The following is a 24,913-nucleotide window of genomic DNA, read 5'->3' on the forward strand; positions in this document are numbered from 1 at the left end:
GGCTGAGACACGTCCTCGCCGAGCAGGTGCAGTGACCGGTGATCCCGGGGGGAGCCCGCCCCTACAGGCCCGGGGACCCTCAACCCCGACCGGACGCGTCCTACCCAGCCCGATGCCCTGTTGACCTTCCCTCAGCTCCTCCCAAAAGGCACGCCGACCCCACCTCCAAACCCTGCCCGTGCCATCCCTGTGACTCCCAGCAGTCCCTTCCATCCTGTACATACCTGCAGCCTGCACCCCTGTCACCCCAGCCCAGTAGGCCCTCGGGCCACCTCCTCTTTGGCCGATATTTACATCCCACTGCCTGCACAGTGCCTGGAAACTACCCAGCATCTCTTTCCTAGCCCAAAGGGGGTGGAGGTAAGAGTGGGAGGGGAAGTGGGAGAGGGTGTCCTTTCCTCTGGAGTCCTTGGTGACCACAAACCCATCCTCTTTCTCTCAAGTGACCCTTCTGTACCCCACCAGAACATGCCCGGGTGACCTCCTCCCAGATCTTCCTTGTGGCCTTCCTCGCCCACTCCAGTGACACTATGCACCCGCACCGTGACCCGAGAGGCCTCTGGCTCCTGCTGCCATCCTTGTCCCTGCTGCTTTTTGAGGTGGCCAGAGCTGGCCGAGCCGTGGTTAGCTGTCCTGCCGCCTGCTTGTGCGCCAGCAACATCCTCAGCTGCTCCAAGCAGCAGCTGCCCAATGTGCCCCATTCCTTGCCCAGTTACACAGCACTACTGGACCTCAGCCACAACAACCTGAGCCGCCTGCGGGCCGAGTGGACCCCCACGCGCCTGACTCAACTGCACTCCCTGCTGCTGAGCCACAACCACCTGAACTTCATCTCCTCTGAGGCCTTTTCCCCCGTACCCAACCTGCGCTACCTGGACCTCTCCTCCAACCAGCTGCGTACACTGGATGAGTTCCTGTTCAGTGACCTGCAAGTGCTGGAGGTGCTGCTGCTCTACAATAACCACATCATGGCGGTGGACCGGTGCGCCTTCGACGACATGGCCCAGCTGCAGAAACTCTACTTGAGCCAGAACCAGATCTCTCGCTTCCCTCTGGAACTGGTCAAGGAAGGAGCCAAGCTACCCAAACTGACGCTCCTGGATCTCTCTTCTAACAAGCTGAAGAACTTGCCACTGCCTGACCTGCAGAAGCTGCCGGCCTGGATCAAGAATGGGCTGTACCTACATAACAACCCCCTGAACTGCGACTGTGAGCTCTACCAGCTTTTTTCACACTGGCAGTATCGGCAGCTGAGCTCCGTGATGGACTTTCAAGAGGATCTGTACTGCATGAACTCCAAGAAGCTGCACAATGTCTTCAACCTGAGTTTCCTCAACTGTGGCGAGTACAAGGAGCGTGCCTGGGAGGCCCACCTGGGTGACACCTTGATCATCAAGTGTGACACCAAGCAGCAAGGGATGACCAAGGTGTGGGTGACACCAAGTAATGAACGGGTGCTAGATGAGGTGACCAATGGCACGGTGAGTGTGTCTAAGGATGGCAGTCTTCTTTTCCAGCAGGTGCAGGTCGAGGACGGTGGTGTGTACACCTGCTATGCCATGGGAGAGACTTTCAATGAGACACTGTCTGTGGAATTGAAAGTGCACAATTTCACCTTGCACGGACACCATGACACCCTCAACACAGCCTATACCACCCTAGTGGGCTGTATCCTTAGTGTGGTCCTGGTCCTCATATACCTATACCTCACCCCTTGCCGCTGCTGGTGCCGGGGTGTAGAGAAGCCTTCCAGCCATCAAGGAGACAGCCTCAGCTCTTCCATGCTTAGTACCACACCCAACCATGATCCTATGGCTGGTGGGGACAAAGATGATGGTTTTGACCGGCGGGTGGCTTTCCTGGAACCTGCTGGACCTGGGCAGGGTCAAAACGGCAAGCTCAAGCCAGGCAACACGCTGCCAGTGCCTGAGGCCACAGGCAAGGGCCAACGGAGGATGTCGGATCCGGAATCAGTCAGCTCGGTCTTCTCTGATACGCCCATTGTGGTGTGAGCAGGATGGGTTGGTGGGGAGATTCTGCCCCAGGAGAGGTAATGCACCCCTGAAGGATATGAGGGGATGGAAGAGAGGGCTGGCTGCCCAAGGGAATGGGTTCCTCCTGACCTCAAGGGAATTGGTCCCAGGTACAACAGAGAGCAAGACCCCAAACAGGGTGTGGCTGCCACGATTTTCAAATGGGGGTATATTAATCCTCAGGCAAATGCTACACCCGTACCCAAAGCCCTGCCAATTCTCAGTGTGGTAGAGGAAGAGAAACATGTCTGAGTTGGATGGGATTGAGGAAGGAGTGAGGGGAAGAGCAGATTCCCTAAACTTTCATGAGGTCATCCCTAGCTCCTTAAGAGAAAAACATTCAGAAAAAAAAAATTTTTTCTATCTCTGCCCACCCACACCTGTGATGTTGTGTGTGTTGGGGGAGCTTCCACAGGAGCCACACTGGGGAAAAGCTGTAGTATCTTCTTTGTTTAGGAAGTCAAACTTCACAGCTGGGGAAATTGAAAACCTTTGGAAAACGAGTCAGGAAAAGGCTGAGACCTCAATCGGTAACACTTCCCCAAAGCTGTTGTAAGACTTTCCATTAAAGCCTTCCTCTTTCCTGATGAGCCCTGGGTGGATGGATCTTCGCAGGAGCCTGGCCTGCTGCCTGTTAGTTATGACAGCAGTGTGGGATGTGCTATCTGTGCCTCGTCCTGGGACCAGTAGCACAGAGGGGTACAGCACGAACTGAAGGGTCCATGTCACAGCATCGGTGCTGGCACGAAACTTGTAGATGGGGGGGTGAACTCCAGATAGGCTAATTCCCTGGTTGGTGAAACCCTTGGTTAGTATTTGATTCCCAGCATCTGTGTGTCAGGCCAGAGTGGGGGCTGCTGAAGGTAGAGCTTTTATGGATGCCTGCCACAGACATGGTACATGGGCCCACTTCACGCTAGAAGGATGAAGGTAAATCAGCCTCTATTATGTAGCATCCAGCTGGACCTGATTCTCAATGTATACCATCTCTTCATCCAGTCTCCTTATCAAGCTCAGGTGGGATTCTGAATTTTCCCTAATATGCTGCTCTGTAAGGGGAGGAGTCCAGGAAAGCCTGGCCCCAGCTGGCTAAGAGTAGGCTTGGCGATAGAGAAAATCCAGTATATATCTCCTCTATGTGGACAAGGTTGTCTTGCTCCTCTCAGAGATATCACCTCTGCTGCAAAGTCAAAGCATGGGGTTTTGACATCGGAAGGGCTGGAATTGGGTAGTCTCTACCCCAGAATGGCAATTTGGAGTGCAGCTTAGAGTTCTGCCCTCTCCACAGATTCCAGGCAATCCTGAAGCAGAGATAATCAGGAGTACTAAACTTTCAGAAGGGGAGTTCTGCCACCCCATTCCTCCATCGAGAGGTCTTTGCAGTTGTGGTTGTCAGGCCAGAGGAACTTAAGAAGAATGAGCTCAACATTCCATTCCATCCAAGGTTGCAGAATACTTTGAGTATGGAGATGACTGATCCCTTTAACTTTTCCCTTTGACTATACTGCATACCCTGGGAGTGGCTGCTCTGAGCTTTGGCGGGGGATGAGCAGGGCGAAGGTGAAAATGTTCTCTGATGTTGGTTTTTCTTAGTGTCTCTTCTCTCCCACGTTTCCGGTCCATTGGAAGTTCTCCAGATCCTCTAGATTTCTGACCTCTTTTTACGTTCTAAGAGGTGTCATTTACCTGTGGGTAAGGGGCTTGGAGGGCCTGTTAAGCTTCCCATTAAGATTGGGGAAGGGGACTCAACATCTTCCCCTTGTCTGGGTCCTGGGAACTCAAGACTGCTGTCCATCCTTTATTAGTAACCTAGTTTTGCTGAGAGAGAGGTGCAGCATTTCCCTCAAGTACCTGCATGCTCATAGGTATGCATGCTTATAGGTATGCATGCACACCAGCACCTTGACTTCCACCAGGACAGTGAATCTGTAGTCCCCATTAACGCCACTCTCAGAATGGTCTCCACCAATGTGCACAACTTCATGCACACAATTGTATTCCCCTTTAGAAGAGACAGTGACCATGCCAGGCTCTTCAAATACACACTCCTGTATTTTAATTTCTGAACTCCCTGAAGCTTCACCCACATTTCCATGGCACTGAATCACTTTTCTGCCCAGGCTGGAGTTAGAAGAACCATGGGTTGAAGACCTTGGAAGAAGAGGTGGTGAGGAGCTACCTGGCTCTTCTCAGGAAGGACTCCTGAGTCTCAGGAGACTCCTCAGAAACCTCCCTTAAAGACTATATATATGAGCAATATATGAGCAATTAAGATAGAACTAGGTCATTGAAGGACTCAGAAGGAAACTGGCAAGGGGCTAAGCAGCTGTGAGCTGCTCTTCCTGTTAACTGTCCTCAGGAGAGAAAAGTTGTCTTGATTTATTCCAGAGACTCCTGAGAATTTTGTTACTGGAGCTATAGGAACCAGGACTCCCTCCTCAGACTCATCAGGAAATCTGTGAAAATCTCATCTCCATGCTGCAGTCTCCCCACTTGGCACCATCTAGGGCTCTGAAGATCTTTAAAGTGAGCGTTAAATGAAGCAGGCCTTCTGGGGCATCGTGATGGAGCTCCTGAGGACTAGGAGGGCCGTTTTCTTCATAATTCCTACCCAGTTTAGGAAATGAGAAAAGGCCCTGTGGCTCTTGTCTCCTGACTATATTCACTAGTTGGGCCTTGAGTTTGAGACACCTGGTAGATGTACCTGGCTGCCCTACCAAGAGATTTGATTAGCTTCTTCCCGTGGTTTCAGGTGATAGAACCCAAAGGTAGCTTTTTAATTGGAGAATTGAGTAATCACCATATGTAAGCTCACTAGAACCCTGTGTTGAAAACTGCCAGGTGTGGGTATAAGAAAAGGCCGAGAGATCACCTCCTCTCACCCTACCCCGCACCCATAAACCAGACATGTCTCCCAGGAAGCAGGTGTCCCTGGAGACAGAGTATGACAGGGCTCTACAATCTGTCTGTGTAATTATTTGTGATTTTTTTTTTTTGTATTTATGGGGCCCAAGGAAGGGGCCAGGAGAAGGTACACCCTAGCTGGGGAGAGCAAAGCAGATGGATCCAGTTTTCTGTGTGTTCTTACCTCTGTACTTCCTCGTAGCTCTGCTGACAAAGCAAGCAGGCCTCCCGTGTCCAAGACCCCATTCCTCCCACTTGTGTACACCTAGGCTGGCAAATCTTGGAGCCTCTGGGCTCTGAAAACTAGACAATGATCATTAAACCTGGCTTGAGTCTCTGTTCTGGCACAATCTGACTGGTTTATTTTTTCAGCCTGTGGGTGGGGTTCACTGTACCTCAGAAGGGTGTGGTCTATCTAGGAAGAAAATCTTTTAAGTGCTATTGTACGGACATGGGTGAAATACACATCTAGGCATTAAGATGGACCAGGGGTCAGCAAACATTTTCTCTAACGAGCCAGATAGTAAATACTTGAGGCTCTGCAGACCACACAGTCTCTGTTACAACTCAACTATGCTGCTATAGCCTGAGTGTAGTCACAGACAGGACAAAAATGAATGACTGTGGCTCTGGTCCAAAAAAGATTTGACTTATGGACATTGAAACTTGAATTTCATATAATTTTAACATGCCTTTTGAGTTTTTCCAACCATTAAAAAATATATAAACTATTATTAGCTCACAGGCCACATAAAACCAGGCAATGGGCTGGTTTGACCAACAGACCATAGTTTGCTGACCCCTAAGATAAGATTCTCAAATGTCACTGAAGCTTTAGAGTTTAGAAATCCCATGACTTGATGCTCGCTGAGGCTTGTAGGTAATGAAGTTTTCCTGGATCCCTAGGGCAGAGGGTTGCCACCCTTGCAGAGTTCTCTTAAAAGTCTGGATCAAGCCTACTGACCGTACCATGGAAAAAATGCTTGGATTGGGTTTTTAAAAATGGTGGGGAGCAGCTCACTTTCACAGAATTTTTTATTATCAGTATTTTCATGTTGTAAATGGTAGCCATCTTAGGCTAAAAGTATATTCACCTAATGGGCAGGTTAATCTTCCTTGACAGGTTTAGTGTGTCCTAGGCATTGCGTGGAACAGAAAAATGCAGTCCCTACGTTTTGGTGCAGATTCAGCCTACCAGAAGTTGGACTGGATTCTCAACTCTTAACCATGCTGATTCTTTGGCTACTCTCTTGGTGATTCTAGAAGAGGGTTGTCATGGCAGATTCCAGGGGGGGAGAGGAAATGATACAAGGAAAAAAATGGAAAGAATCCGAATTTGAATACTTACCTAAAGTCTTGACTGAAGGGCAGCTCTCCTCTATTTGGAAAGTTGTTTTTCACTTCAGGAGGAACAATCAAGGTGATGAGGGGTGGAGCTACTGCACAACCAGCCACATCAGACAAGTCAACTTTGGCAGTCAGTGAAATGACAGCTGTTGATGTCAGAGCACTCCCATACTCTGCATTTATATAGTTTTTCATCTGCAAAGCAGTTTTTCTGTGGCTGACAGTCTGGCCAACGGAATGAAGCCGATAAGGAGAGCAAGTCTGATGAGAACTACTTGGAGTTCTCTCTTCTGTTTTGGCCTGTGCCAAGCCCAAGGACGTCCATGGCTGCATCTCTTCAACACCCCCCACCCACCCACCACCTACATCCTCACCACCTCCCCATCACCTCCCCCAAGCCACAAGAAGTTCCTTAGATTCTGGCCAAGATATGCAATTTTGTCTGCCATGCCTTGCAGCACTTACCCTGGCTACTCTTAGGTAGCACTTGCGGGGAGGGAGGAGGCTAATATGACAGTTTTCTTTGAGAATAGATACGAGTTCAGTGCATTGGTTAGCCTGGCCTCTCTTCCCCACAATCTCTCAACTCCTTCCCTTTCTGCACTTGCACTTCTTGCACCACTTATCTTGTGTCTCCCAGGAAACCAGTGGGGAAGCTTCACTTTCCCCACCCACATAGCAGAAAAGGCTCAGGCCCCTGCAGTGGGATGGTTGGCTTTTCTGGTCTAGCCACAGTAAGCCTGTGCTGGATGCTTCCTCTCCTGGGGCTTGAGAGAGGAAGGCTAAAGCAGCTGCCAGTCAAACCCCTTCATCAGGCTTCTACACTCTCAGGTGGAAAATGCAAAATAGTGAAGACACCTAGACCTGCCCTGAGGCCTCCAATCTAGTCAGCTTGTTTACTCTCCCTGGTTGGAACCATGGCCTGAGAGAACCAACCTGCAGTGAGCCAGGATGTGGAGCCCTGTGGTGGGACTTCTGGATGCCCTTCGGCACTGGCATACATTAGGTGAGACTGGCATACATTAGGCAGGAGTCACGCCAAGGCCAGTGTGTGTGTCCATGTGTGCAAAAATACAGGTTGGCAAGTACTGCAGTTGGATTGTACTTTGTGCTGCATTTCCCTCACCTCCCACTGCTCCCTCACTTGGTCGTAGTTTGCTTTTGTGGGGCCTGAGCAGAACTGAGCATCCTTAGAAAGCACCATGAGATAACTGGGTATCTGCTTTAAAGATAGGGATGCTAGGGGTCCACTCATGTATATTCAGTGAGACAGAGTTGACTCCTCAGATACCATTGAATAGCCTGAAGTCGTTCCTTAATCTGCTTCCAACAGAGGTCAAAAACTCGTCTGGGAAATCCTAACAATAGCAGGTGGATTATAAACTGAGATTGTTATTCTGTGATGCATGTGGTGACTAGTCAAGTCTCCTGAGAGGGTGGGTAGGGGGAAGGTCCCCTCACTGGAGGTAATTTCTGCCTATATGAAGGGGTTAGGCCCAGCACCATGCTGGAGATGGGCTACTTCAAACCACCCTCCAGGGCAGTTCTTTTCAGCTTGTCTTCTCTGTGCAGTGCTGGTGAGAACTGCTGAGGCTCTGCACACAATGCCTGGCTAGTGTTTCATTCCTGGATCCCAGGACAGAAAAAACAATTAAGATAAAAAACGAATATTCAAGCCTCTGCACTGCTGTTGTTCCTGCTTCTTTGCATCCACTCCAGGCAGACTGCTGGCTGCTCTCAGACAAATGGAATGGAAAGTATCCTTCCCCAATTTAAAATTTAAACAGAACTGCTTTCAGTGTGTGTGTGTGCGGGTGTGTGAATGCCAATAAAGCACTTGGAGGAGGAGGGGACTGATCCTACTCCAAGAGCCTGAAATGGGGGAAAAGGGAAACCAGGCTGTGGACCCCCAGAAGCCAAAGGTCCCTGCTCTGCATCTCCAATGCCTGAGGCAAGTGTTGCTCATTCTGTGGCTTCGGGAAACAGGGTCTGTGGTGATGCTGTTTGTTCCAGTTGCTCCTCCCTTCCTAGCTTGTCCACCCCACTTTTCCCTCAGAAGGTCAGAATTAGGAGAGATTTAGATAGACTTGGGACCTACAGCTCCCGATGAAGACCAGCTCCAGGAACTTCAGGCTGGACCTAGGGAGCAACTATACTGACTCCGAGATCTGCAGTCTGCCCTGTGATTTGAGAACACCAGGTAGGCAGCACTTACGGCAAACTTCACTAGTCATGGCCTTGGTGGCATTTCTGGCAGGAGTTGGTAAGAGCTGACCTTGCATCTGGAAGGAAGAAATGTGTCCATGTTTTCTTATGATTGCAGAACAAGTCTCTGAGACTTAGATCCCCTAACTGTCATTATCCGTAACTGTTTATTGCCTAAGAAGCATAAAGCCCAAAGCCTGGCTCAGTGAAAGAGAAGGACAAGAACATAATAATACCACCTGTTTACATGTGTTTAATGCTTTGAATTTTCCAATTCCTATTAACATTCATTGTCTCATCAAATCCTCACAACATCCCTGTGAGGTAGGTCAGGCAATAAGTGGTTTGCCCACAGCCACACTAGTGATAGGGACGGAGTAAACCCATACTGCAGGTTTCCCAGCCCCTAAGCCGATGCACCTTTCATTTCATGTTACACAGGGTCTTTGTGCCAACCAGACACAGGAGCATCAGGAGCACTACCAGAAGCCTCCCTGCTCTCTAAGCTTGCAGAGGGGACCCAGAAATGCTGGGTTTGAGGCATCAAGACCAGGGGTGCCCCCTGGAGGCCAAGACAGGTAAACAGAAGGAAGGCCAGGAGTACTAGAAGTTAGGCTCAGCAGCCATCCCTGCCACCACCATAGGTCTCAGCCTAGCATATACTGTGTTCCCTACATATCTTGACCTTTGTCAGGTGCAAGTCTTATTAGTTCACTGAGAGGACACAGTGCCCACTCCCAGACGACAGTGCAAGGCGTGGCTACCAGCAAGATTCCTGACATCCTTCCACAGTGCCTCCCCATTCTGTTACACTCTGCAGCCCAGGAAGAGGGGGAAGGTGAGGGCTGACTGACTCAGCCTGCAAGTGCTTAGAGATCTGAAGCTGAAAGGCTCCAGCACCATTCAGCTAATGATTATTATTAACTCTGAACACGCTTTGGCACAGCAGCCAGCTGGCTCAGGGAGGATGCCTAAATCTCCCACAGTGAGGTTTTAAAAACAAGACCTGGCTAGGCACAGTGGCTCACGCCTGTAATCTCAGCAGTTTGGAAGGCTGATGTGGGCAGATCATGAGGTCAAGAGATCAAGACCATCCTGGCCAACATAGTGAAATCCCGTCTCTACTAAAAATACAAAAAGTAGCTGGTTGTGGTGGTGCGCACTTGTAGTCCCAGCTACTCGGGACGCTGAGGCAGGAGAATCGCTTGAACCTGGGAGGCAGAGGTTGCAGTGAGCCAAGATCGTGCCATTGCACTCCAGCCTGGCGGCAGAGTGTGACTCCGTCTTAAAAAAAAAACCAGACCTACAGCAGCCATGCACGGGGGTGGAAGGGTGGGACGATGAGAAAGAAGGGATGGGCCAGTGAGTGCGAAGGGCAGCCTGCCTTGTGAAAGGGTGGGGAGAGAGGAGGCCCAGAATGGCAAGTGGTAACAGCCTACCACTTAAGAGCCAAGAAGGTGAGGCTGGAGGACTTCCCCAGACACAGAGCTCCTCCCATTCCACACCAACCCCAGCCATGATGGGGCTCAGAGGAGGGGTGGTTACAGGAAAGACGCAGGCTTGGGGGGGGTATCTGAACCCAGAAGGGTAATCTCATTTCCATTCAGATTTGGATACAGAAGCCATCTATATTTCTAATGTCCTCAAGGTTGAATCTGAATATAATCAAACTTGGAATATAATCAAATTTGGAATATAATCAAATTTGGAATCAGGACTTAGCTTGATATGAAAATGTGTGCAAATGACATTCAAATGTTTTAAATCTAAGCACGCTGCCCTGGCTTTTTTTTTTATAAAAAAAGGCAAAACAGGCTGACCACTAGCAGCTTTCCTTAGCCAGGGAGCAAGGACAAAAGGGCAACCATGTGCTTCTCCTCCAAGGCGTTTCCTTCCTTGCTGAGGAGCCAAGTGAATACCCCAGACATGAGAATAAGGGAGGTGCGGGGAACAGAGGATGGTGGAGGAGGGAACACACAAGCAGGAGGCCATGCAGCTGGGAGCCACTGAGATCCCAGCTGGAGGAAGAGTGCCCTGGCACTGAGGTCTAATGGCTGTCCAGCTGCTGCCCCAGGATGTGAGGGCAGGTGGTGATGAAGGGAGAAATGGAAAGAAGGGGGAGGGAAGTCCCTCTGCAATCCGGCCTGCCAGGATAAGGGCTCCTCCTGGTGACCTATTCCCTACACTGCAGTCAGACCAGGCTAAGCAGGAGACCACCTGTGCCCTCCTCTCTGCTCTGTGCCCCTGCCCTACAGGCCTGCTGGTCAGAAAGGCGACAGCTGGGGCCCCTTCCTCCTGCAGAATATAAATGACTCCCCCTTCCTCCCAGGGCTGGGAATAGACATCAGATGGCACAGCCCACGCAAACTGCCGGCTGTCAGCACGCCTGCCCGCCCGCCCACCAACCCCCGCACCACCTGGGAGGAGGCAGCACCTCAGGCAGGCTCAGGCTTTACGGCACTGCCTGCTTGCTCTCAGAGCAAGCTGGTGAACTTTGCCTGGCCCTCCTACCCTGTGGCAGGTAGAGTGAGCCCCTCAGCGCTGGCTGTGATGAGGAAAGAGGAGATGCAGTCCCTGGATCAAAATCAACGCAGGTGAGATTCTCCATGCAGCCCCAGTAACCGTTTCTGCCGAGTTCACACCACACTGAGAGTTTGAGAGGAGGGAGGACAATGAAAGAGACAGGGACAATACCCTTCTGCACAGCAGGGGCCTCCTTTAGATGCTTGTCCTGGGAGAGGCAATCTCCCCCAGTAGGGGCATAATGAGGTACATGGAGAGGACACTTCTGCCCTTGCTGTCCCCATTCTTGTACTATTGAATCAAACCAACCTCCTTACTTCTGAGCTACCCGGAGAGGAGGACCTGAATCTTCAAAAGACCCAGGACATCCACAACACTAACATCTAGGAACACCTGCCCCTGCTCCCGGGAACTGGAGCTCCAGCGCCTACACCCCAGGCTTCCCAGAGTTCCCTGTGAGCTATGTCTACCTGCCTCAGCAGCACTTTCCTGGCTCAGCTGTTGTCAGGCCTTGCCATGATCTAGGAAGGTCCCATCTTCTCAACTGAGCCAGACCACAACTAAGCAGTCTAGCATCCAGTCCTCACCACCGAGGGCAGTCTGGGGAACTACTTTCAGCTGCAGCAAGGAGGGTGGTGGTCTCTGTAGGGAAGACAGCCCAGCCCTCATTTGCCAGCTGGCACCAAACTCAGCCCCCTCTTGGACCTAAGAGCTGGCAAGAGATGACAAGTGAGGAAAGCTTAGATAACAAGGGAAGAGGGGGAACCAGAGAAACTTTGTTTTCTTTGGATCAGAAAAGCCCTGCCCCACTTCCTTGGCCCTTATGAAAAGCTTCAAAAAGTGCCCAGAAGCTATGTGCTAAGGCAAGAACCTGAGCCCTAAGAAGGGCAAAGCATGAGATGCCCAGGGCTCCTTTGCTCTAAGAAGTGATTTCAGGGAGGGAGCACACGCAGGCCCTGCAGCCCTCAAGCCCAGATCCTGAGGTGGGCTGAAGGGAGATCTCAGCTGCGCTAGGCAGCCCAGCCAGGAGCCTTCAGCTTGGTTAAGTCAATGCCCTCCTGCTTCTCCAAAAGCTTTAAAGTGACTTTAGTGCATTTACTGTCTTAGAGTCCAGAAGACACTCACCTGAGTCCCTTCTCTCCACAGCGCCTGACCCCCTGTGCCCTGGCACAGGGACCAAATCAGCACAAATTTCTGAAGGGCCTCAAGGGCAGAGCTGTCCCTCCAGGGGAGTAAAGAGAGAGTAAAGAACTACCCCGAGTCTGCTAAGTGGTCCACATGGTCCACGGCTGGGAGGGTGTTCTGAGACATCGACCTGACAGATGCCGAGTATTAGAGAAGGAAGGAACTTAAGAGACTGTTTAGAAACATTTCACAGATGAAGAAACGGAGGTCCTTAGATATGGAACATACCTAAGGTTGTACAACAGAGCCTAACAGGACCATATCCCATAAATAAGACCCATGGGCTCTCTCCACTACATCACACTGCTTTCTTAAAAGTAACCCAAATATCCATGGATGCCATTCATTACTTATGGGAACCCAATTTTTCATCAGGCACACAAGCAAGAAATGACCACCAGGACATCACTATCACCACCCAAAACTCTGTCTCTCATCAAGTAGAGGCTTCAGGATCAGGCTCTCCATCACCTTCCAGTCATACCCTGTACATTTTCCCATTCTGACCCACTGAATTATTCCTCAACAGCAGCTTTGGTTTCTGCAGTCCCTGAACCAGCCAAGAAGTGCAAAAACCTGATCACTTCTGAAATAGATCCCTTATAGATCACCGAATGAACCATGATGTTCAAGGCAAGTGTCCCACCCAGATTAAGAGTTCGCAGGAACTCACATTTCCATTTTCTTCCTCGGCAAGTAAGATCTGGAGATCTGGTGCATGATCACCAGGGCTGGATAGACGGGCAGTGCCAGGCACAGGTACCAGGCTGCACCTTTGATCTGGGCCTGGAACCATACTGAGTACATGCCCAGAAGCACCGTCACTGTAGCCATCAGGTAGACCACCAGTCCACACGTCAGATGGTAGAGCTTGAGGCGAGCCACCCTCGAGACCCTGGCTGCCCGGGGACAAAGGAGGCAGAGCCCACACAGTGCCTGGACACCAGTGGCCAGCAGTGTCAGGGCTCCCACCCAGCTGTGCCAGGACACCAGATGAGGCAGCTCACTGCGGGTCCTGCTGGAGATGATGAAGCCCAGGCCCAGAGCTGCACAGAGGATGGCTAGGGTCTGCCCTGCCCAGTGGAGCCGGATCCGTGCTTTTCGGGAGCAGAAGAAGAACGGGGAGTGTTCAGGTGAGAAGAGTAGGATGGCTTCAGCCATGCAGAGGCAGAACTGTGAACATAGGAGAAAGCCAGTAAGCCTCATGTCTGGCTTGGAGGCCTGAGAAAAAGGAGGTGCTCTCATACATCCTAACAAAGAGGACAAAGGGTAAGGGTTAAATAAGTTCCACCAGGACCACCAGTCTCACAGCTCAACATTTCTGGGAACAACTGGGAATCAGCACTCGAGTGCACATCTCCTCGTTCAGGTTGACACCTCCCCATCCCAACCTCTACAATGACTCCCATTTCTTGACCAGTGGAACAGCAAATGTTAAACTTCTCCCTGAACTTTGGGGACAAGTCGGGAAATGACTGGGTAACACCTCTCCCCGCTTCTCCTTTCAGGCCCCAGTGGAGAAAGAAAGATCTTCCATGCCCTCCCACCCTTTTCAACCACCTGACATCTGCCTATGGCCCAGCCCTCCAGGTTTCCCAATCCCATAGGCTGCAGGGAAAAATGAACCCTAGATGTTTCCTCCACCTGCCTTAACCTTAGAAAGGCTGAGCTTTCTGAAAGCTGGGTGCTTTCAGAATGAGGTGAGGCATACCCAAACAAATCAGATAGATGCCCAAACTCACCGCCAAGGACATGAATACAGGGTGCCAGGAGAAAAGACCTAAGAATCAAAGAGAACAGGCTGAGGGCTTGGTACCATTGTTCTTGCCCCTGTAGCTAGGTGAAACCCAAAGAATCTAGCCACATGAGAAAAGTACCATCCCCAATCCTAATCGGGAACAGGGACTAAGGACAAAGTGGAGCAGCCAAGGGGCCCAGAGTGAGCAACCAAGAGGGCCTCCCTATCCACACACAACAGTTTGGCCTGGGTTCCCCGTTCAGCACCTCTTAGCTGGCAGCCCAGTCCTCTGCCTTTTTTGTTTGTTTTTTGTTTTTTTGAGACGGAGTCTCGCTCTGTCGCACAGGCTGGAGTGCAGTGGCGCAATCTCGGCTCACTGCAGCCTCCACTTCTCGGGTTCAAGCGATTCTCCTCCCTCAGCCTCCCAAGTAGCTGGAAGTACAGGCGCGCGCCATCATGCCTGGCTAATTTTTGTGTTCTTAGTAGAGACGGGGTTTCACCATGTTGGCCAGGCTGGTCTCGAACTCCTGACCTCAAGTGATCCACCCGCGTCGGCCTCCCAAAGTGCTGGGATTTCAGGCGTGACCCACTGCGCCCGGCCTCCTTCACTTCTATTCTCCATCAGGGGACCTGTTTCTGAGGAAGTAGTTCGGTCTGTTCAATCGTCTGCCCTTCCCCCTCAGCACCCCAAACCCCATTCTTCCAGGATCCCTGGGACCTCGCCCCACCAGACCCTCAAAATCCCTCCACTGTTTCTGTCTCCCCTTTACAGCTGGGGTCCCTCCTCCAAGTCTCCCGGCGTTCCCAAGCGCTGCCCCTCCAGCATCTCCGCTCCGCCCCCTTCCGCAGCCCCGCCCCGCACACTCACTGGTTCCTGGACGGGACAGCGCTGTCAGAAAGATGGTGAAGCCCAAAGCTACCAGGTGCGCCAAGATCCCACTGCCTCTCCGCAGCCAGCGGGTCAGTCTCGGCTCCCCAGCTGAAGCGGGAACCAGACCTACCTCCAAGGGCTGCATGGCCGTGGCCGGCGGGCTCGCACACTCCAGCTGCCCGAACACGTCTTCCGGGTTTGCGATCGCGGAGGCGGCGGCGGCTGCAGGAGAGGCTCCTCCCCCGGGACGCCGCCGGCAGTGCGACGGAGTGGCCCACAGCGCCCTCTGGGGGCTGGGGGGGAAGCGCGAGTGCCCCGGAGAGGCCCGCTCCCGTGGGAGCCCGGAGGCAGAAGGGGACTGAACAGTTCCCGGCCCACCTTCATTTGTTTCTGTGTGTCTGTCTACAAGGGCCTAAATCCCAAGCAGCCTGTGGAAATACATTTGTGGCAAACGATTTCAGTGAAACCCCAAATCACACACTTGGTACGCTGAACCAAGAGCGTGAAACCAGCGTTTGGAGCCGATTTCTAGTAGTACTGGATTTCCCTGGCTGTGCACTGTCTCCTGTCACCTCCTTCTGTGTTGTTCAGGGAACAAGCTTCCTCCCTGCCTAAAGGCAAGGAGACTAGGAAAGGACATGGCCAAAATATAGTGCCTTGAACCTGGTGGACCAAAGGAGAGAGATGCAAGTCTCATCTCGCATCTGCACGGGAGTGGTTCCCAGCGAGATAAATGGAATAACTAGGGCACTCCCAGCCCTGCCGCCTCCTCACAAGCTGCTCAGCCCTGAGGAGCCAGGTGATCCTGAAGGACCAAGGCCTCCCACACTCCGGTGGCCTCCCACACCACCAGTTCTGCAAGTGATGATGCCTTTTCCCTTCCTGCCTCCAAAAAAGGTGTGGTTCAACCCAAGGAGGCCTCCCTGGGAAAGGTTCTACCCCTTCCTTAAAGGCAAACCCACAGGCCGGGAAGGAAGGCTGTCCAATAGAAAACAGGAACATCCCAACAGCAATGACCAACCCAGCTCAAGCTCCCTAAGTGGCTGAGAAAATGAGGCTGCTGGTAAGAGGTGGGAAAAGCAGGAACAGCTGAAGAAAAACAGGCAATAATTCAGGGAGGGATGGACGCCTAGGGTTGCTGAAGGACCAGAAAAGGGTCACAAGCCAATTCGCAGATCCTCAGGGCAAGGATCCTAGAGAAGAGCCAGAAGTGCAGCTTCCCCTCTCAAGTTTTTCTTCCCAATGGGACCACAGTCGTCTCTGGGGTCAAGACTCAGGAAGCCTTGCTCATTCAGAGCCACACGCCTCATCATCCTGTCTGGAGAGACTCCCCCAGTGACACAAACTCCACACATTTTTCACACTATTGAAAGTGAGAAGATGACAGTAATAATAATAATGAGCATAGGAGACTTTTGCAGGCAAGCTATGGGAGCTGGAGTCTTGCTGCCTATCATCTCAGCCTCCCAGGGTAGGGCTGGGGACAGTAAGGACACTCATTTTGTTATTTTTTTCCTTCCTTTTCTATGTTTCTGTTTTTATATTTTCATAGCAGCAACAGAACAGGGAGACAGTCTTGAGGTATTTTAAAGAGCTTTTTTTCTTAAAAAAAATAATATAAAGTTATAAAAAGCGGCAGCAGCCTGGGGCCCGGATCTGGAGGGGAGGAGGTGCTGGCGGCTCCGTTGCAGTGGGCAGGCACTTTCTCGTTAATGGGTTTTTGACTGCAGGAAGACAAGAGGCGAGAGAAAGGGTCAGGGTGGGGGCCTACCAGCTGTCCTACCCAGTGAACTGTGTGGACTACAAGGGCTAAAGCTTGGTTTCCTTCTGCTGGCCGGGTGAGTAAAACTGAGCAAGTAGTGGGCAGCCTGGGTAGTGAGGCTGGAGAATACACAGGGTTTATGATTAGGCCCACATCTAATCCAGGAGAGCACCCCCGTCCCACCTCCTGGCAGAGATCATATGGAGAGCACATGGCACACTACGCCAGGGCTCCCACCAGAAGAGGCAAATAAAACTGGCTGCAGGCTTTACTGGAAACCCTGGAGAACTTGCCTGTCACCTGCACACCTGGAGGTGGGCACATGTGCATAAGTGGACATGGGGTTGTGTGCCTGCCCTCTGAGGCCCTGATGCCCAGAGGAAAATCCAGTGAGGCCAGCCCACCCACCTTGCTGCTCGGCATGTTAGGCTGTGACCCAGGGACTCAAACTCCCTTTCCTTCAGGGAACAGAGGTAGCTCCAGTACCTGGAATGAGGGTCACAGCCAATTCAGAAAGAAGTAGCCCTTCGATTACAGCAAAAGCAGGGGTGGAGGGGTGCCGCATCTCCTCAGCCCAAGGGAAAGGGTTAGGGATAGGGGAAGGTTCACCAGGCAAAAGCTGGAGTCACTTTGCTAAGAACTGACCTACCTCTTCCTAAAGAAAACAGTCCAGGAACTCTCTCTCAACTTCCCCTTCCTCCCTTTCCCTGCACAAACACCAATGTAGCATCTTCTCTGTATCAGGTACCTGCCGTGTGCCCCACCCTCATCAATCTTCAGGGAGCCTGGCTGGTACCTTCAGTGTAGAGCACTTCTCCTCAAAGGCCAGGGCCGGGCCTGGCTTCTTGCGGCGCACAGAGCAGGCCACATCAGCAGGGGCACCAGCCTGACAGTGCTTGGCCTTCACTGGCCGGCAGTAAGTGGCCAGGTTTTTCCGCTTCTTGGCCACCTCCTCCTCAGAGAGGCAGTTGGTTGGCAGGGCCTTGGCTGGGTGTCCAGCTGCTCCCCGGTTCTCCAGCTGAGAAGCCTTGACTGGTGTAGGGAGCTGATGAGGGGAACCACGACAGTCCAGGGGCCCTGCCCGCTTCACTCTTGGCCCCATTGTCCCGTTAAGCCCCATGCTCAGGGCTGTTTTAGTTTTGGCCGAGAGGCCCCGACAGCCAGAGGGTTTGCCTTTTCCAGTGGGCTCCAGGATGCAGGTCCGTTTAAGAGTGGTGGGGCCAGGGGATAACTTCCGCTTTCGAGAAGGGGCCTCCACCTCCACCCCATCCTTGCCTTTGGATGACTTGCTGGCCTTGGAAGGCGGCAGCTTGCTGAAGGACGGGGATGGCGTGTTGGCAGGCAGTGGTGAGGTGATAGCCTGGCTCCCGCCCATGCACTCTGCCTGGCTACAGGCAGCTGCCACACTGGGGGAGCCTGCAGGGTAGCTGGGGACAAGGCTGTCCTTGGTGGGGGGCGTGGAGGCTGGGCAGGCAGGTCTTGGGGGTGGACCTGGAAGGCGGGGGCAGGTGCCTGTAGAGGATGGGCTCAGGGGAGCAGATAACGGGGAGTTGACAAGGTGAGCTGGAGGTTCAGCTGCTGGTGGGATCTTCCTGCAGCAAAAAGAAGGCCCCACTGTGACTGCCAAGCAAACAAGAGAGCTTCTCCCAACACAAGACACACTCCAGTCTCTCTGCCCCACCTAGAAATGGCCAGCAGAGCCCCAGAGTTGCTGCCATCTGCTGGAAGATGCTGGAACTGAGGGTTAGGAAGAAGACACGGGTGTGCCTGTGGAGAGGAATTAACTAGTACATACGAACTAGGAGGTAGCCCACTAGGAACTTCATTTTAAATCTTGGTTTGGGCATCCCCTATCCCTAGTTACCCAAAAGGTACTGGAAGTGATGGATGAGAGTCTAGATTCAACACCAGACCACCATTCCATGCCCTGCCTTAGCCAAGCTCTAGGCTGCCAAGTTTTCCCACCTCCTTTTCATGCCACTCCCTATCTAGGGTTCTGCTGGCAAACAGCCAAGGCACACCTATGGGTATACAGGAAGGATCAGGGCTTCTGAAGTCCAGGTATGTCTGGAGCCTGGGAATTTCCATTCTAGAACTTCCATTCTGGGCCCAAGAGACTTACTTCCACATGTGTGAGCTGAGGTGCCGTTCCAGCATGGAGCTGAGTGCTGAGCAGAACCGGTCCAGCCGGCGGCTAAACACATAGCATCCTGGGCTCACCAGCCGGCTCCCAAAGGTGCAGAACTAAAGGCAGAAGGACAGTGCATAGTTGGCAGGGTCTGGGGTGCACGGAGGGCATCTGCACACAGGATCTGGCCTCTTTTCCCCGTATTGTGGGCCAGGAGTGCTGGGCCACCCCCTCCCTAGGACCCTGTCCCAGGTCCTTACCGCTTGTGGCCGTGGGGGCCGGGTTGCATAATGGCAGTCAGGGGGTAGGTGGAGGTCGTCAGATGTCCCCTCCTCCTCACTCTCCTCGCTGGATGCCTGGGCCCCACCCCGGGGCATAGGGAAGGGGAACAGGCCTGGGTCCCCATCACCACCACAGGGGCCTTCATCATCCAATTCACTCTCGGAGGAGGCCCGGGACCTGTAAGGGCCAAAAGAGATGTGAGGGGAATGTGACTATTGTGGGGTCAGAGTAGGGGCATCCTTGAACCCACCAAGCTCAAAGAGCAGGGCACTGGTGCAGACACCCTGCAGGGCAATCAAAAGAGGACAGAAGGAAGGGAAGGACAGGAGGGAACAACAGAGCTCACAGAGTAAAAGACAGAGAGACCGCTCCCAAGGGATTCTCTCCTCAGCCCCTTCACCTCCCAGGCCCTTCCTCCTCAGGGGATAATCTGCTGTAGATCCACTTCCTCCAGAAAATCTTCGCAATTAAACTGTACCCAGCTCTGGTCAGCCCAGTCAACTCGCTCAACCCCCTTCTTGCATTACATATTCCTGTGAGCCTGTCTGTGAGCTGAGCCTGTCTGTGAGCTGAGCCTGTGTTTTGTGTCTGCCCCTTGTGTGACGGGCAGAGATGCATGTATGTGTCCTTCAGCAAGTCAGGCTCTCCCTGGGGTCCGGCGTAGCCTCTGCACACGAAGGGGCAAGTGAGTGAATACACACAGGGCTGCCTTGCCCGGGACTGTGACCCTTTCGGCCTTTCAGCTCCCCAGTGACAAGTTTCGGCCTGTTGGAGGCAGCTCGGAAAATGTTCATATCCCAAGTGTTGGATCTGGCACGCTGCCGAGGGGCTGGGGTGCTGTGGTATGCTTGGTTGGGAACAGGGGAGTCTCCTGCTTCCACACCACTGTCAGGAGCCCCAGGAATCCCCCCACACTCAGGGCTGAGTGAGTGCACCTTCCAGTACACTCCCTGAGCCTGTTTCCAGGGGCCCCTGATGGCTTAGGGGCCAAATACCCCCAGGTGAGGTAGGGGTTGGATTCTAGACGTACCTGGGCAGTGCACAGTATGGGTAAGTCTGCTTGGCACGAACAGAGAAGGTGCTGCTGGGAGCAGCCACCGCTGCCACAACCTGGACTGAAGAGGGGAGCTCCTGGGAGGGGCGCTCGAGAACTTGCTCCTTGCGCCCTGGGCTCTTCTCCTTGGGAGACTCTCCTTTGCGGGAGCTGGCCTTCAGCTCTGCCACCAGCACGTCAAAGTCCTTGGCCCGGCCCTGGACTTCCCGGCGCTGGTGTACTGAGTGGATCTGGAATACAGCAGGGTGGAGAGATGGGGAGTAGGTATGAACTGAGCAGGGGTGAGGGACGGCAGGGTGCTTTGGCCTGGGCAAGCTTGGGGGTGGGGAGAGATGTGGGCATATTTGCAGCTGTGTTCATGTGTCTTTGTTTCACTCCCCCATGAGGCCAAAACCCTCCTTTGGGATGGAGGAATCTGGAAACTCCCTCCTTCCCACTGTTCCCACCTTCTGCCCAGGAGGGGCATCCCCATCTGCCCTTCCCTTGGGTGGGCCTAACCGCCTTCCCTTAAGCTGGATCTTCAGTAACATCGACATTCCTCTCCTCGCCCAGGGAAGGAGTGGGCAAGCCCTGTGCTGTCCTCCCTCATTGTGCAGTGGGAAGGGGGTTACCTTGCAGGTCAGCAGGCGGGTACAGATCTTTTTGGTCTCTGGATTTATTACCCCACACTGCCTGTTGAGGTCGCACTCCTTCCCTGTGGGGAAAGCAGTTCCAATGAACCTCAAGACCATTTCCAGGAGTTCACAGGAGGATCTGGCTGCTTCCTGTCAAGGGCCTGAGAAGAACTGGTACTAAGGCAGAAGAGCCTATAGCCCTCAGCCTGGGGCTCTACCTTACAGAGAAACTCTGGGCATCGACATCTCTTTGCTGGGTGTGAGAACCATCCCTATCCCAATCTCAGATGCATCTTTTGGGACTTCAAGCCCAAAGCAGGGCAACATATATCAAGAAACAAAAGCAGCCATGGGCATCTGGGATGCCAGAGAAGCCAGCTGTGAGATGTGCCCTGGATCTAGGCAAGACAAGAGAGAAAGAACTTCACCTCCTGGGCATGGGCTCCCTCAGCCTTGATCAGGAGACACAGGATGGAGAGAAGCTTCCCGGGAAGCAAGCAGGTCAAGAGGTGACAGGGCTCCTGTACCCTACAACCTGTGATGGCCAGGCCCATAAACCTGACCTCCTCCTCATCTGGCCCAAGGACAAAGCAGCCCAAAGGAGTCCCCGCTCTACATTCCGGACCCCCAAGACCACAACTACTCACGAGCCATCTTCCGGTGGGTTTTAGGGGGCAGCCTGGTCCCACTGGGCTCCTTTTCAGGAGGGGTGCCTTCAGCCCAGTGACTGGACCCCTCACTGGGGATGATCTCCATGTTCTCTCTGCCAGGAGGTTCTTTAGAAGGCGGAGCCATGGGAGGTTTTCCAGGGGAGTCCTTGGTGAGACCCCCTGGCTGGCTGAGAAAAGCAGAGGGTGGGGCCACCCTGATTCCATGTCCATCGGGCTTCGGGAGACTGGACATCTTCTCCAGATTCACCACAGGCACGAAAAGGCTACACATAGAGAGAGGGGGTTGGCTGGGGGACGGGAGGGGAGGCCTGGGGCCTGGACTCTAGCCCAGAGCCATCTCGTTCCCAGCCCTGGAATTTGGGTGGGCTCCAGCAGGGGTGTGAAACACGGGAAGAGGAGACCCCATCTTCCCTGGAATATATGGAAGGAAGCCGCAGACAGGGTGGCTGCCTCCTGCTGTGAGGAGTACGCCTCGACCCAGGGCTGCCTGTATTGATGTCAACCCATCCATGGGTCAGGGTCAGGGCCAGTCTCAGAAAGTCTCCAGCCTCTCCTTACCAGAGGTTGTCCTTCTGGGTCTTCTCAGGAGGCTGGTGGCCACGGCTCCGGGACCCCTGGCCCTTCTCCCTGGAGGAGGTTTTCGTGGAACCTGGTGCCCTACAAGCTGGGCCCTGCCCATTCACTACATGGCATTTCTGAGAGCTGGCAGGGGCTGGAGGTGGGGGTGGGGCCCGGGCATAAAGCTTGCTGAGGGGCCCGTGTCTTCTTTCTGTCACCAGGAGGTGGAAAGAATAATCGAGGTGAGTGGTATCACCACTTCCTTCCCCAACCTAACCCTGTCCATAGACTCACATGAGAGAATCTGAGTTTCCATAAATTAGATTGTAAACATGCCTCCTTCCCATTTGAATCTGAGCCTTTAAGACTCAAAATTCAAGACCTAGCTTCCTGAACTTCTTAACTCCTCCCTTAACTCCACTGGATGCTAGAATTTTGTTCAAACAATAATCCGACTCCCCACAATGCTCTGAAGCCACCCCCAGGACCTTCCTATCCTCAACACCACCCTCCATTACCCCACGAGACCTCCTGACTGACCCCGTCCTCAGAGTTCCATGCTCCACCTTCCCCTGTCCCTTTATCTCCTCCCTAGGGCTCCCCTCACCGCAGTGCTTCTGGAAAGCTTGAGGCTTCACCACTTGGCTGCAGTGGTTACACACAACCAAATAGAAGTCATCATGGGCAGGGCAGTGCCCGAAGATGGACATGTCTGCAATGACAGAAGCCCATGTCACTGGGGCTGAGGATCCCAGGGTTTCCCTGGAAGATCGGAGAACACTCCCATCCCACCACTCAGAGGGCACTTCACCTCCCCGCTGACATAACAAGCTCCATGCTGAATGCTCCCAGCTTCTAGAGTTCAATCTAAGCAGTCCCAAAGGGTATGCGCTTTCAGGTGAGTGGGCAATCACCTATGATTACGATCTCCAACAGCAGGTCACAGGAGCCAGAGCAACCGGCCGACTCAGACCTATCAAAATGAGGGTCCCCAGACAGCTGCTTCAAGCAGCCACCTCCTGTAGTGTGGTGGAAAAGTGGAGCGTGGTCCTGTCTGCCCTGGGTCCCAGCCCTAATGTGTGTCGACTCCCACCTTCTTTAATGAGGGTCATGGCATCCAACTTCTTCATGTTTTTGCTACTCTCCTCCAGCTCAGCCCCTAGAGGAGAAACACAGCTCAGAAGGTTCAGGGCCAGTTTTAGGGAGTCTCCAGCCTCCCCTTACCAGAGACTGTTCTTCCCAGAAGACAACCCAGAGGTTGTCCCCTTTCCAGAAGCCCCAAGCAGGGCCTGCAGCTCAACAGTATGAACCCCACACTCCATGACAAGCTCCTGGTGTGAGGACCACTTGGGGAACCTTTCAGTGGGTCATTCTCAGATGCCCATCTTCCTTCACCTGCTGCATCTGGACTAAGACGGTCCCACTAAGAAGAATCCATCCGCCTTTCTTATAGGACCCTTCACCTCAAGGTGCAGTTCAGGGCTCCACTGCTAACTAGTTGGGTGACTGTGGGTAAATATCATCTCTTTTCTGGGCCTGCTTCCCCATTTAAAGGGGAAACAGTCCTTAACGAAGTTTTCTATCCCTGAGTCTCTTCTTGAGATTTCTCAGATGGGTCCTTTCTGCTACTATGTGGCATCCCAAATAGATACTCTCCCAGGTCCCCACCCCCATGAATTCAATTTTGCTCCACCTGGGTTACCATAGCATTGTCAAAGTTACACCCAGCTTCTCAGGTCCTGCACTGATAGGATGGTCACAGAGCAGAAAAACTGCTGTCTTTGGTCCTTGAGCATCTTCAAAGTCTCCTTGGTCAGCTATGCAAGTCCCTCCCCTTCTTAGAGGGGCTTTGGGCAGGGGTTGCCCTTGTACCTCAGTTTCTGGGTTAATGACAAAAACATCTTAGCTGTGCAAAGCAGCTTTTCCCCCATCCCCCTACCTCTCTCCTCCCCCCTCCCTCCTCTACGCCCCCTCCCTGTCCCTTGGAAAAAAAAAAAATCAATTCTGAGTCACCAAACCCGTCTGACTCCATTTCCGGTTCTCAATGCACCCAGACCCTGACAATGGCCCCATCCTTGCCCACCCAGCATGGGGCAGTCCCAGGGTGGCCTGGGCTCCCGCTTAGGTCTGATCTCTGATGCCCATTAACAGATATGCTCCTTTCTAGGATGAGAAGATTGTTGACAATCTTATATAATATCCAGATTATGAGGGGTGGTGGGTTAGGCACGCAAGAGACAAGGGGCAGCTCCCACTCTTAAGTCCGTGAAATGCAAGTGCGGGGAATGATGGACAGAACGAAACTGGGAGTCGGATGTCTCAGAGGAGAACAAGTGTCATTAGAGACCCCTCCATGCAGTCTCCTCCTCCACCTCTTCTCACTTGCAAACTTCTTCAGGGGCGTGATGCCTGCTGTCACCCCGAAAGGCCACGAGGCCAGGTGCTCCCTGGGGCCCAGAAGACAAAGATCAGAAGAAGGGGCTGTAGGCCCGCTCACTAAGACACTCAGGGGCCTAGAGAAGGTGAGAGTCAGAGGAGAGAGCCAAGAGGCAGGGCAAGAGGCCTGGGAAAGGACAGTGGGTTAGAGGCATGGATGGATGGACCGAAGGATGGAGGGAGGGAGGGAGGATAGATGGATGGACGGACGAACTAACGCGGAGGGGGCGGGGGTCTAAAAGCACTGCAGCTGCAGGCAAATGCCGAAAAGGAGCAGGAGGTGTGGGGCAAAAGGCGAAGGAACAAGGAGGGTGAGGAAGGGGGCACAGAAGTGGGGTGCGTGGGAAACACGTGGAGAAGACTGTTGCGGACAGGGAAAGCCGGAGGCAGGTGCAGGAGGGGCGCGAGCTGGGGGGCAGCAGGCAAGGAGAAAGATAAAGGCAAGCCTATGTGGGGGGCAGGTATTGGGGACTGGCAGAGGCAGAGATGGGCAGGGTGGGCTGTAAGCGGTAAGCCGGCGCTAGGACCCGGAGGCGCGAAGGTGACGGAGCGGGCGGGCACTAGGACCCGGCGGGTCCTTTGTTTGGGGGGCCGGGGAGCCG

The 24,913-nt window shown here is 53.2% G+C and overlaps 3 protein-coding genes across 9 annotated transcripts; 1 reads left to right on the forward strand and 2 right to left on the reverse strand.

Moving 5' to 3' along the window:
- Positions 1-2,620, forward strand: AMIGO1 (adhesion molecule with Ig-like domain 1). Its single transcript, XM_011968699.1, has 2 exons — positions 1-26; positions 444-2,620. The coding sequence occupies exon 2, from the start codon at positions 531-533 to the stop codon at positions 2,010-2,012; it is 1,482 nt and encodes a 493-aa protein (XP_011824089.1). The 5' UTR covers positions 1-26; positions 444-530; the 3' UTR covers positions 2,013-2,620.
- A 6,096-nt stretch (positions 2,621-8,716) lies between these two features.
- On the reverse strand, positions 8,717-15,049 carry LOC105530950 (cytochrome b561 domain-containing protein 1). Of its 7 annotated transcripts, none has more exons than XM_011968706.1 (4): positions 14,804-15,006; positions 14,468-14,571; positions 13,940-13,977; positions 8,717-13,370 (listed from the first exon to the last, which is right to left on the reverse strand). In XM_011968706.1, the coding sequence occupies exons 1-4, from the start codon at positions 14,949-14,951 to the stop codon at positions 13,259-13,261; spliced, it is 402 nt and encodes a 133-aa protein (XP_011824096.1). In that variant the 5' UTR covers positions 14,952-15,006; the 3' UTR covers positions 8,717-13,258. The 7 variants fall into 7 exon arrangements, with proteins under 7 accessions (XP_011824096.1, XP_011824097.1, XP_011824094.1 ...); XM_011968707.1 differs by having other exon boundaries at positions 8,717-13,447; XM_011968704.1 differs by lacking the exon at positions 14,468-14,571 and having other exon boundaries at positions 14,937-15,049.
- Positions 15,050-16,313: 1,264 nt separating this feature from the next.
- Positions 16,314-24,323, reverse strand: ATXN7L2 (ataxin 7-like 2). The gene is made up of 12 exons (XM_011968708.1): positions 24,258-24,323; positions 23,578-23,755; positions 22,969-23,034; positions 22,483-22,587; positions 21,876-22,086; positions 21,294-21,484; positions 20,644-20,726; positions 20,009-20,262; positions 18,957-19,155; positions 18,691-18,812; positions 17,365-18,160; positions 16,314-16,530 (listed from the first exon to the last, which is right to left on the reverse strand). Exons 3-12 carry the CDS (start codon positions 23,003-23,005, stop codon positions 16,516-16,518), a joined length of 2,013 nt encoding a protein of 670 aa, XP_011824098.1. The 5' UTR covers positions 23,006-23,034; positions 23,578-23,755; positions 24,258-24,323; the 3' UTR covers positions 16,314-16,515.
- Positions 24,324-24,913: the final 590 nt, after the last annotated feature.

Source organism: Mandrillus leucophaeus, unplaced genomic scaffold (assembly GCF_000951045.1).
Source record: "Mandrillus leucophaeus isolate KB7577 unplaced genomic scaffold, Mleu.le_1.0 Scaffold857, whole genome shotgun sequence".
Taxonomy (NCBI): Eukaryota; Metazoa; Chordata; class Mammalia; order Primates; family Cercopithecidae; genus Mandrillus; species Mandrillus leucophaeus.